Source organism: Ochotona princeps, chromosome 12, assembly GCF_030435755.1.
Source record: "Ochotona princeps isolate mOchPri1 chromosome 12, mOchPri1.hap1, whole genome shotgun sequence".
Lineage (NCBI taxonomy): Eukaryota > Metazoa > Chordata > Mammalia > Lagomorpha > Ochotonidae > Ochotona > Ochotona princeps.
In genome coordinates this window covers 55,125,856-55,136,406 of record NC_080843.1, presented here as the reverse complement: position 1 = coordinate 55,136,406, position 10,551 = coordinate 55,125,856, and the positions used below count along the sequence as shown (strand labels likewise).

The following is a 10,551-nucleotide window of genomic DNA, read 5'->3' as shown; positions in this document are numbered from 1 at the left end:
GTGGCATAAAGTTTCATAAACTCACATTTTAGCTAGTGGCCAAAGAGAATAACAATGTTAATATCATAGCAGACAACAGCTTTGTTATGAAAAGCAAGTGAGATGATGTTAACCTGCAGACTTCCTAGGATACTTCTTACATCCCAAGTATTTTGGTTATTTTAAGGTCACAGAAGCAATTCCATGCAAACAAAGGAACAAAATTTCTGGATGAAAAGCTAAAGAGAAGCATAACAGTTCTTATTTCATTCCATGAAACAAATGTGCTGAACCTTAGCTTCTCAAGTTGAGTATGCTAGATGGCAAAGAAAAAACAAAAGTAGGGGGAGAAGAAATGGAAATCTTCCCAATTCTGGAATCATGGGTTGAGTTTAGGAAGATGGCTTGATCTTGTAACTCTTTTGACTGGTACTTTCTTGGAATTTGCTGTCTTCTGGTGAGCTAGATTAAATCTTCCTCTGAAATAAAATAAGTTGATCATGATTTTTAAGTCACCATTGTGTACCACAGAAATATACACTATAGGGAGCACTGCATACTGCAGATAATTCTCAGCGCTTCTCATGGACGTCCTTCTACTCAGGTTTTCTTTTTACCACACATTAATAGACAGCCACCTGCCCTACCAGCCACCTCACCATGCTATAATGATAATCAGCTCAAACACAGCTGATCCAAAGACTGGGATGCAGTGCACTAGGTGGCCTAAAAAAAAAAGTTAGAAAGCTCTCTCTGATGAGTTTAAGCTGCACTATTCTGATACTTGCCACTAGAATTTGAACTGAAGCAGAGGCCGAGGTATTAAGTAGGTCCATGACAATAAATCTATAAGGATCTAAGAACTTCACAAAATCCTCTTTCCCTTCTGCACTTATGTACCTCCTTTTTAAATTCACTTCTTTATATCCTTACTTGGGATGGTAAAAGCCACTTCAATTCCCTACAATACATTTTAAATTGTTTAGCTAAAAAAGAATTTTCAATAAAAATAACAGAATAAGGCTATTCGTTTTCTCCTTATGTGTCTTCTCCACAAAAATACTGATTAATAGAAAAAACGGTTAGAAGTAATGTCCAGAACTCTGGAAACTAAAATCTTGTACCAATCTAGTAAACTTTATTTTTTTTAACATTTTTTAAAGATCTGTGACATTTTAACTTGGTACTTTCCTATCTACTGTCCCCTTTCTCCCCGCCACCATCAAACTGCCTTCCCAGCACTATGCTAGCCTTGAAAACCAATAACCCACAATCACAGTGAAAACCTGTAGGCTGGCAGACACGACTGGGATGGAATAGGGTCATGTTCTAGTAAAGCCTCATTTATTCCAAGATAGTTCTCACTGTTGAAATAGCCTGATGATTTTTTGTAAATAATAGGTACCATGGGTCAGTAAATAAAGTTACCTATTAACTTGTATAGCATTTTTTGGCAACTTTCAAACCTCATAATAGAGAGTCTATTTCTGCAATTCATTAAAACGAGTCTTCTCCCTTGCCTGCCTCCCCCAACTGGAAACTATAAACATCTCTACAATATAATTTTTAATATCAGTATATGTTTCTCATTTATCTGTAGTCATGTTTCCACATAACTAATATTAAATCAAAAACTATCCATGATCGATTTCTTTTTAATGGAATTTCACACTTACAGTAGTATCTTCTAATAATGTTTTACTCTAAACATCAAATTAACATTTTGACATTAGTACATGTAAGACTATCAATCACAGCAAATGTTCGACCTACTGCAACTTGAGCTTTATTTAAAAACTTTTCTGCAATTATATATTCTATATTGATATTAAAAAGTACATAAAACATTAATGCACAGCTCTGTCATTTAAAAGAGAGCAGTTATTCATGTAAACACTGTTCCAATGCAACAGCCAGGACTGGGCCAGACCAAGGCCAGGAACCAGGCGTTCCCTCTGGGTGTCCCACATGGATGCAGGGGCCCAAGCACTTTGACCATCTTCTGTTGCCTTCCTAGATGTATTAACAGGGAGTAGAATCAGAAGAGGAGCATCTGCAATTCAAACCAGCACCCACATGAGATGCTAGCTTGGTAGACAACAGCTTAAACTGTTGTGCAGCAACTCTGGCTGCAAGAAGGATTCTGATTTTCAGTTAATTTATAGCTTGGTTTAAAAAAAACAGGTTTTGGGGCCCGGCGTGGTAGCCTAATGGATAAAATATTTTTTGTCAGAAAAATCCTGTTTATTTTCATTTTATTTGAAAGGCAGAGCCAGATAGACAAGATCTCTTGCTTATTGATTCACTCCCCAAAACCAGTAGCGCAAAAATTTATCCAAGTCTCTCTCATGGATACCGGGGACCCAGCTACTTGAGACAGTATCTCCTGCTTCCCAGGGTACACATTAACTGAAGTAGGAAGAAGCAGCGGATCCTGACCTCAAACCCAGGCACTCCAATATGGAATGCAAGCAGCCCAAGCAGCATCTGAATAGCTGTGCTAAATGACTGCCCTGCTTTAACTTTGAGAGTGTTAAGTCATAAAATAATATATCCTCTACACCAGATAAAACAAGGTTTGCCTGAGTAATTCATGTGTATTTAGTACAAAGCCAGGAAAAATTGTGGGTAAATATAGCCACCGTTAAACATCTTTCTTCTCTTTATCCTAAATTGTTTTTATATACATGGGAAAACATAGTTTAAATGCCAGTGTTATCACATTTATTTCACTTTCTAATGCAATAAACATTTCCCTGCTAAAAAGGTTAACAGTATAATTGTAGTTTGTGTTTTAAATAATGTAGTCTTAGGTTTCTGTGAGTACTGTTTCAGTTCAAAAGATAAGACGTTACCGTATTTGAGGGCTGAAAATGTTTCTGGACTCTAAAAAGAGGGTAAGTAGCAAATGGAGATCACAAACTTCTTTAAATCCCATTGACATGTGCTATAAAATCTAGAGGTTCAACTTTCAAACACATATCAGATACCAGACTTCTCAGTACAGTTTGCAAACATATACAGTTAATCCAAATGAAGACCTACAGCTAGACTTACATTTTCACTAGATTCTCCTTCATTTTTGGCAGTTGTTCCATGTGTTGTTGCCTTTTTGGAATCTGATGGGAACCTGAAGCCTGAAATACAAAAATCTGAGTTTTTAATCCTCTTATTTCATGACTGATTTTATAGATCAGAAGAAAAGTCCATTTTCAATTAACTCCTTCACTACAAGGCCCTTTAGCAGCATGTAACAAAGATGACAAGCATAATGGGTAAATCAAGACATGCCAGTGTTTTTATACTTCCCGATTCTGGAAATCCAATCAAGACCCTAAGTCCATATAATATAAAATATAAAAGAAATTAAAGAAAGCCATATCATCCATATCGTGTGGGTCATTAAAATGTCTTCAGGGCCTGGTGCTGTAGCCATGTGGTTAAAGTCCTGGTGCTGTAGCCAAGTGGTTAAAGTCCCGGCATATGCCGGGATCCCATACAGGTGCTGGTTCATACCCCGGCTGCTCCACTTCCCTTTCAGCTCTCTGATTGTGGCCTGGAAAGCAGCAGAGAGTGGCCGTGGGACCCTGCACCCATGTGGGAGACCGGGAAGAAGCTCCTGGCTCCTGGCTCCTGGCTCCTGGCTTTGGATAGGCTCAGCTCTGGCTGTTGTGAGCCTTGGGGAGTGATCTAGTGGATGGAAGATCTTTCTGTCTTTCCTTCTCTCTGTGAATCTGACTTTCCAATAAAAACAAAGAAATCTTTTTTTTTAAGTGTCTTCGGTACACAGTAAATATACATGATACATAAGACACTGAAAGTAGGTGAAGTTAAGCAGAAATTTAAAAAAAAAAAATAGTTCTTGTCTATTTTGAAATTGCCCCAAGTTATAAAAAGGGATTTTATTGTGGATGATAGAAACATAATCAGTAATTCAGAAACAATTGAGGCCAGAGACCCTACAGATGACAACTGAAGCCATGAATGAGTGAGATCACTGATCAATGGGTACACAGAGGAGTAAGAAAATTGATGATATAGTCTTGGGAAAGTAATATTAGAATTTATTTATTTATTTGAAATGTATAGTTTCAATCTTCAAGTGGTCACAACAGCCAGGGCTAGACCAGGCCACAGCCAGGAGCCAGGAGCTTCATATAGGTTCCGTGTGGAAACAGGCGCCCAGGTACTTGGGGCCATCTTCTGCTTTTCCACGCACATTACCAAGCAGGTGGACTGTAAGCAGAGCAACCAGGACACAAATCAGCTGCTGGCATCATATGAGATGCTGGCATCAAGGGCAGTGGCTTAACTCATTATACCTTTTCAGAATGGGAGATTTATCAACAGACAGGACTACCATTTAACTGATAGGATAAAAAGAGGGAGATAAGTGCTGTTGTGGAAACCAAGTGCGAAGGGATATTTCAAGAAGCGAGAATCTTCAGCAAAGGGAAGTGCCTCCAAGATGGTTAATCCCTGAGGCTTCCTTAGGACTCACTGCATACAATAATTAAGATATAAACAAGGCTAAAGCACAATAGTATGTTCAGGAGAAAACTGAGAAGCGATGGAGGAATGAGAAGCAAACACAGGTGTATACACTCTTTTTTGAAGTGGAGCTGAAGAAGAGGTCATCTTATGGGAACACATGGGTTGAAGTATTTGTATTGGTTCTTGTTTTGGTGAAGAATAAAGCACATTGTAACCAGAGGAGAATCCATGTACCATGAAAGTGAAATAAATATGTAAGAGAAAAATATTTTTGAAGATTGGAATGTTTTTCTTCAAACAAGAGATAGAATAGGAATGATGGATAAAGATTGTGAACAAATGTGAAGGTAAAGAAGAAAAATTGGATTTCATACCCAGTAGACATTCTTTCCTTTGTTAAGATATTAAATGATCTTCCAAGAGTGCCAGATGTGGGTGCACTGGAACAGAAAGTGGAATTCACTCCTTTATTCATTCAGCAAATGTTCCCGAATGTCTACTCTGTGCTACCACTACATGGGACACTGGGGTACAAAGACAAAGAAGGCGGGGCTCTTGTCGAGATATAGCAACATAAACAGATGAAGACTGAAAGTGCTTGAAAGAGATCTGCACAGGAACTTTGCACGGGTGGAGGAGATGCAATTATTTTGATTTGGAGGATGTCCCCATATGGAAGAGTAGCCAGTCAAGAAGCAGAGAAAGGAATTTCAGGAAGAAAGACTAGCCAAAAAAAAAAAAAAATCAATAATAATCTCAATAGTAGCAGCATGGGATATGCAGGAAATGTGCATAATGTTTGCTCTGGCGCAGGACAGAATATTGGCAGGGATACAGCAGCCAAAACACATGTGAACACGATGGAGGTGATCTTACAGACCTTAAGATCCTCTGGATAAAACAAACTGAAAGAAGAGGGTCTGATAGCAGAATCTGTGGGGGCAAGGTGGGCTCACCCTGTGGAACTGCAATCTCTGCTGGCTTGCCCAAGAGCTGCGGATACGGTCAGGCCTTGCTGGGGAGCTAAGGGTGCTACCTAGCTGGGTTGGGGTTCCCACTGGTGAGAATGGGAGTAGGACTGGGGGTAGCAGGTGTGGCTGTACATGGCTACAGACTGCACCGGTGGAGGTGTGCACTGAGATGGTGGAGCAACTGATCAGGCTTGACTCCACTCCCCATTGGTACTTGTGAAAGCCAGGGTGTAGAACAGGCCAGACTAGGTCTTGACTCCCACTGAATTACGTAAAAGCTGTGTCTGGGCACGGACCAGGTAGTGTTGGGCTGCAACCACCACCACCAAGAACCAGAATGGGTGTGGCTGGTTGAACAAGGCCACTGTTCTAGTCAGGACAGTAGGAGGACAAAGTCAACCTAAGCCCAAGGATGGGGAAGCTGGTGGGGTGTGGGTCACTTGGCCCAGATCTTGTGGCCCATCTTATTGATATGTGTTGGTTTCATGAGCCCTGGGAGTGGGGGATTTGGTGGGGCTTGGGTCTCCTGTCCTGGGCCCTGGGGTTCACCTAGTAGGTGGATGTCAGGTTTGTGAGCCCTGGGAAGTGGGATGCAGCTATGCTTGGGATACCTAGTCCAGGTACTTGAACCTACCTCAAGAACATGCCCTACTTAATGAAAAAGATGGAGCAGCAGACACAGGTCCTGTTGTAAAAGGAGAATATGGCAGCACTTTTGGTGCTGTAGCAGAAGAAGAACAGAACTAATTGGACAACTACCCCAAACAAACAATGACAGCAAAAAATCTTGGTGAATGGAGCTAATAGACATTGGGAGGGTGACATCATCCTTGGATCAGTGAAATCAGCAGTATTTCAGAACTATCCAAAACCACTTGGACAGAACCCTCGGAATATGTACACATTGAGACTCTGGGCTGATATGTGGCGGTTCCTTATCCCTGGGTACTGGGCTCTGAGGAAAGTCGTGAGTGGTTTTCCCCTTTGTTTCCCCCCTTCCCCCAGAAACAAGAAGAAGAAATAGCAAATTTGGAAGCAATGAATTCACCCAGTTTTCCCTAAACCTTGATCCTTCCCACTTTGATCAACCATGTAATCATTATTTAAAAAAACAAAAACAAAAACAAAAATACTGAGGGTTTTTAACAGGAGACTGTGCCATGCTATCTGTATTTCAGCATGATAGCTCAGGCCATAGGGAAAAAATAGGTCTTGTAAGTCTTTGATAACCATTGTTTTAAAAAGCATCTCTCAAGGACCACATTTAGAACTGGGAAACCATTTTTAAATGGACAATTACAAAACACAGGTATCCACAAAGGCAATAGAAGTGACTCAGCAGTCTGGAACCTACTTATGAGGGATGGCTAATGCAACGATATTAGAACAGAACACAACATAGATTGTTTTATGTAGCTATAGGAATATACATTAGCTTGTATATATGTAGTTTTATATATAAATAGGAATAGGGAGTTGTTTCTGTGAGAAGCATCATGTAGGGCTGTATACATCTGTGTTTTTCAGAGGGTGGAACTAGAATCCATAGATTTTAAAGAAATTTTGGGAAAGGAGAATAAGGAGCACCATTAAAACTTCTTAACAATATTGTACCCCTTCAGGTCCTTTCTCTGCACATCGATGACTATATTCAACAATCTCAGATCCCAGTGCTAAATATCTGCTTATGAAAATAGAAGAAAAAACTTATGCTAATTATGTATTGCAATAAGCTCTAGCCAGTCTTTTCATCTGACTTATAAGTAATGCAGGGCACTTACATACTGCTAAAAAGCACATCTGCATTGCATACATACCTTGAAAAGTACAAGAATCTGGACATAGGAAACTCAGTTTCACTCAGAACAGTGGAACACTGGGCCTGGTGCTGTGGCTTAGCAGCTAAAGTCCTCGCCTTGAACATGGTTGGGTCCCATTTGGACACCGATTCTAATCCCAGCAGCCCTGCTTCCCATCCAGCTCCCGACTTATAGCCTGGGAAAGCAGTCGAGGATGGCCCAAAGCCTTGGACTCTGCACCTGTGTGGGAGACCTGGAAGAAGCTCCCGGATCCTGGCTGCAGATCGATGCAGCTCTGGCTGTTGCGGTCACTTGGGGAGTGAATCATCGATGTAAGCTCTTCCTCTCTGTCTCTCTGTATATCTGACTTTGCAATAAAAATAAATAAATCTTAAAAAAAAACAACAACAGTGGATCACAAGTGAGACAAAGGCACAGAGCCAGCAGCAGAGCAGCATCCTCACCAAACAGCTCTGGTTATCTACAAACATTTACGTATCCAGCATGGTGAGAACTGCAAATCAGCCATTAACCTTTCTGTCACTGGAGTATCCACATGGTCAAAACTGCCTTTGACTATAAAGATTAACTATTCACTCTAGAATGAAAATCCTTATTAACATTTATGCTGGGGATAGGATTAGCATCTTTCTGGGAAGCAGTTAAAATAGGCTTTTATTGTGTGTTCAGTGATCCCTGAATAGTCAGAGCAGGATTAGTCTACCCAAATGATTTTTTTTCAGATAAACAAAGGTAAATGAATGTTTTGAGGGCAAAAGATTTTTACTTCTAACCTTAAAAAAAATCCTTCAACAATGCTCTATATATCACTTTTGTCTAAATGGTTTGGGCTTATCATTATAATAGAGATTTCCATATATATGTTGTTCACTAAATAAATGTTTACCATTTGCCAATATAAGCAAAAATTTGCCCGTTTTATTATAAGCATAGATAGAAAACAAAAACAAACAAAGGAGAGAGAGACAGTGTCTGACCTCACCGAGGAGCCTGCCAATGAGTGAAACAAACAACACAACAGCTACAAGGGACCAGGGGAAGGAGAAGACAGGAAGAAATTCTGATGTCACCAAGAGAGAGGTTCAGGAAATTAGAAAAGATAAGGGCTATTAAAACCTACTGTGTGCCAGGTACTTTCTGTCTCTAAACCCCAACAAAGTAATCAATTGGTACTTTCCTTCTGGGGCAGATGTCGCAGAAGGGTGCTGGTGGGGAAGTGTAGCAAAGCCGAGAGATTAAAGACCAAAAACATCACACAAAGCTGGAATTTAACCAAATTTGCAACAGTTCTATAGTCTGTGGTCTTTCATCATGTCCTGGCCGCGTAAAGGAGGTAGCATTTGTGCTGGAACTTAAAGAAGCAAGACTGGCATGTACACAGAGAGGAGGCTACGCAGTTTGAGTAAAAAGGCAAAAGATCCCTTGCTGCCGGAGGAGATGGGGTTTCCAGACTAGTGTCAAGGATCATGAAGTTGGAACTGACTGCCAGTTTCTTAACAAGAGAAACGGCAGGGCTGGATCTGCATTGCCGCTTTCTGCTTACCTTGGTTAGCACTGCAGACTTCCTTCACCCTCCGTAGCCCTGACGTTCATTCTCGGTATCTTCTACAGATCCCTTTATTAATTGCGAATCCCAAATCAAACTTCCTTCATCTGGATCATTTTACTGATCCCTCTAGGTGCTTTAGATCAGTAATAAATAACCATTCATGCCATCATGGTCGGCCACCCCCACATATAACCTCACCCTCCGTTTAGCTCTTCTCTTGACTATCTCTGTGGAAGCTCTCCAGAGCTATACTCTAGTCTACCTTTTATTTTCAATCTGCACTTTCAAATGCACTTCAATCATTTATGTGACTTTGCTATCTATATGCTAATATTTTTATTTCAAATCTGCATCTCCAATCTGAGGTATAGATTCCCTGAGGTTCATATATCCATCTGCTGCTTAGAAGCTTGTATTTGAATAACAAATATTGAAAACTGAATTCAGGCCCACAGTGACGGCTCAGTGGCTAAATCCTTGCCTTGCATGTGCCAGGATGCTATACGGATGCCGGTTTGTGTTGTGGCTCCTTCACTCCCCATCCAGCTCCCTGCTTGAGGCCTGAGAAAGCAGAAGAGGATGTCCCAAACCTTGGGATCCTGCACCTGCTTGAGAGACCCAGAAGAAACTCCTGGCTCCTGGCTTCAGATCAGCTCAGCGCCAGCTGTTGTGGTCACTTGGGGAATGAACCAGCAAACAGAATATCTTCCTCTCTGTCTTTCCTTCTTTCTATAAATCTGCCTTTCCAGTAAAAATAGATAAATCTTTAAAAAGAAAACTTGCATCAAAAAAGAAAATGAACTCATACTCCAATTTAAAAACATATACCAAAATAAAGTTATTGAGGTTTAAATATTTAAGTGGCAAATATTAAGCCATATTAGTACTAAAATCAATTTAGAGAATGCTATGAATCACTGGGATGAACATGGTCTCAAAATAAAACTGTGGAAAACAAGTGTAGCGTCTTTCAGAATTTACACATCACTTTCCTGCCCAGTATTTACAAGCACACACTTTTTAACAGATACAATGTTGTCTTAGATCTCACCACATATAATTATGAAGTGAAGCGTCTTGAATTTTATCATAGTAGAAAGAGTGCTGCTTCCCTATTTGAATTCCAGTAATTATGAGTCAATATAGAAGTATTAAAAAAGAAAATACACAAAATAATCTTATTTGGGGAATCTTCATGAACATTACAGACTTTCCTTTTGTCACTCTGTATTTGAAATCTTGGTATGAGGGCTGGTACGGTGGTGCACCAGGTTAAGCTGCCTTATGTGACATGAGCATCCCACATCAGATGTACTGTTCCAACCATTGCACTGCTTCCCACCAGCTCCCTGTTAATGCACCTGGCAATGCAGCCAATTGCCCAAGAGCCTGGCCTCTGCCACCCACATGGGAGACCCAAATAGAGTTCTGGGCTCCTGGCTTTGACTTGTCCTAGCCCCAGCTGTTACAGGCATTTGGGGAATTAATCACTAACAGAATTCTTTCTACTTGCTCTTTCTGTCTCTCCCTCCCTCTCTCTTTACCTTCCTCTCTTTTTTTTCATCTTTTGAAAAATTTGTTCAAATTATTTTCCATAATAGGGTTTTGTAGGTATAGGGATTCCCACTCCAACTGCCCTTCCTTCTTCCCCACTCTCCCCACTCTCTGTATTCCCTATTTTATCACAATAGTATAGTCCTTCGGCAACAGTCACAACTCCAACATTCTGCTATTGAAG

The 10,551-nt window shown here is 40.5% G+C and overlaps 1 protein-coding gene across 4 annotated transcripts in view; it reads right to left on the bottom strand.

The window, feature by feature from the left end:
- Window positions 1-238: 238 nt before the first annotated feature.
- CCDC169 (coiled-coil domain containing 169) overlaps window positions 239-10,551 on the bottom strand; it is a 46,735-nt gene continuing 36,422 nt past the window's right edge. For 3 of the 4 annotated variants that reach the window (XM_012926965.2, XM_012926970.2, XM_004577531.3), the window contains 2 exons: window positions 3,037-3,116; window positions 241-458 (listed from right to left, as the gene is read on the bottom strand). In XM_012926965.2, the coding sequence (XP_012782419.2) occupies window positions 359-458; window positions 3,037-3,116 (180 nt within the window). In that variant the 3' untranslated portion in view covers window positions 241-358. Of the gene's footprint in view, window positions 459-3,036; window positions 3,117-10,551 lie in introns of all 4 variants that reach the window. The other variant, XM_058670857.1, reaches the window with a different exon arrangement.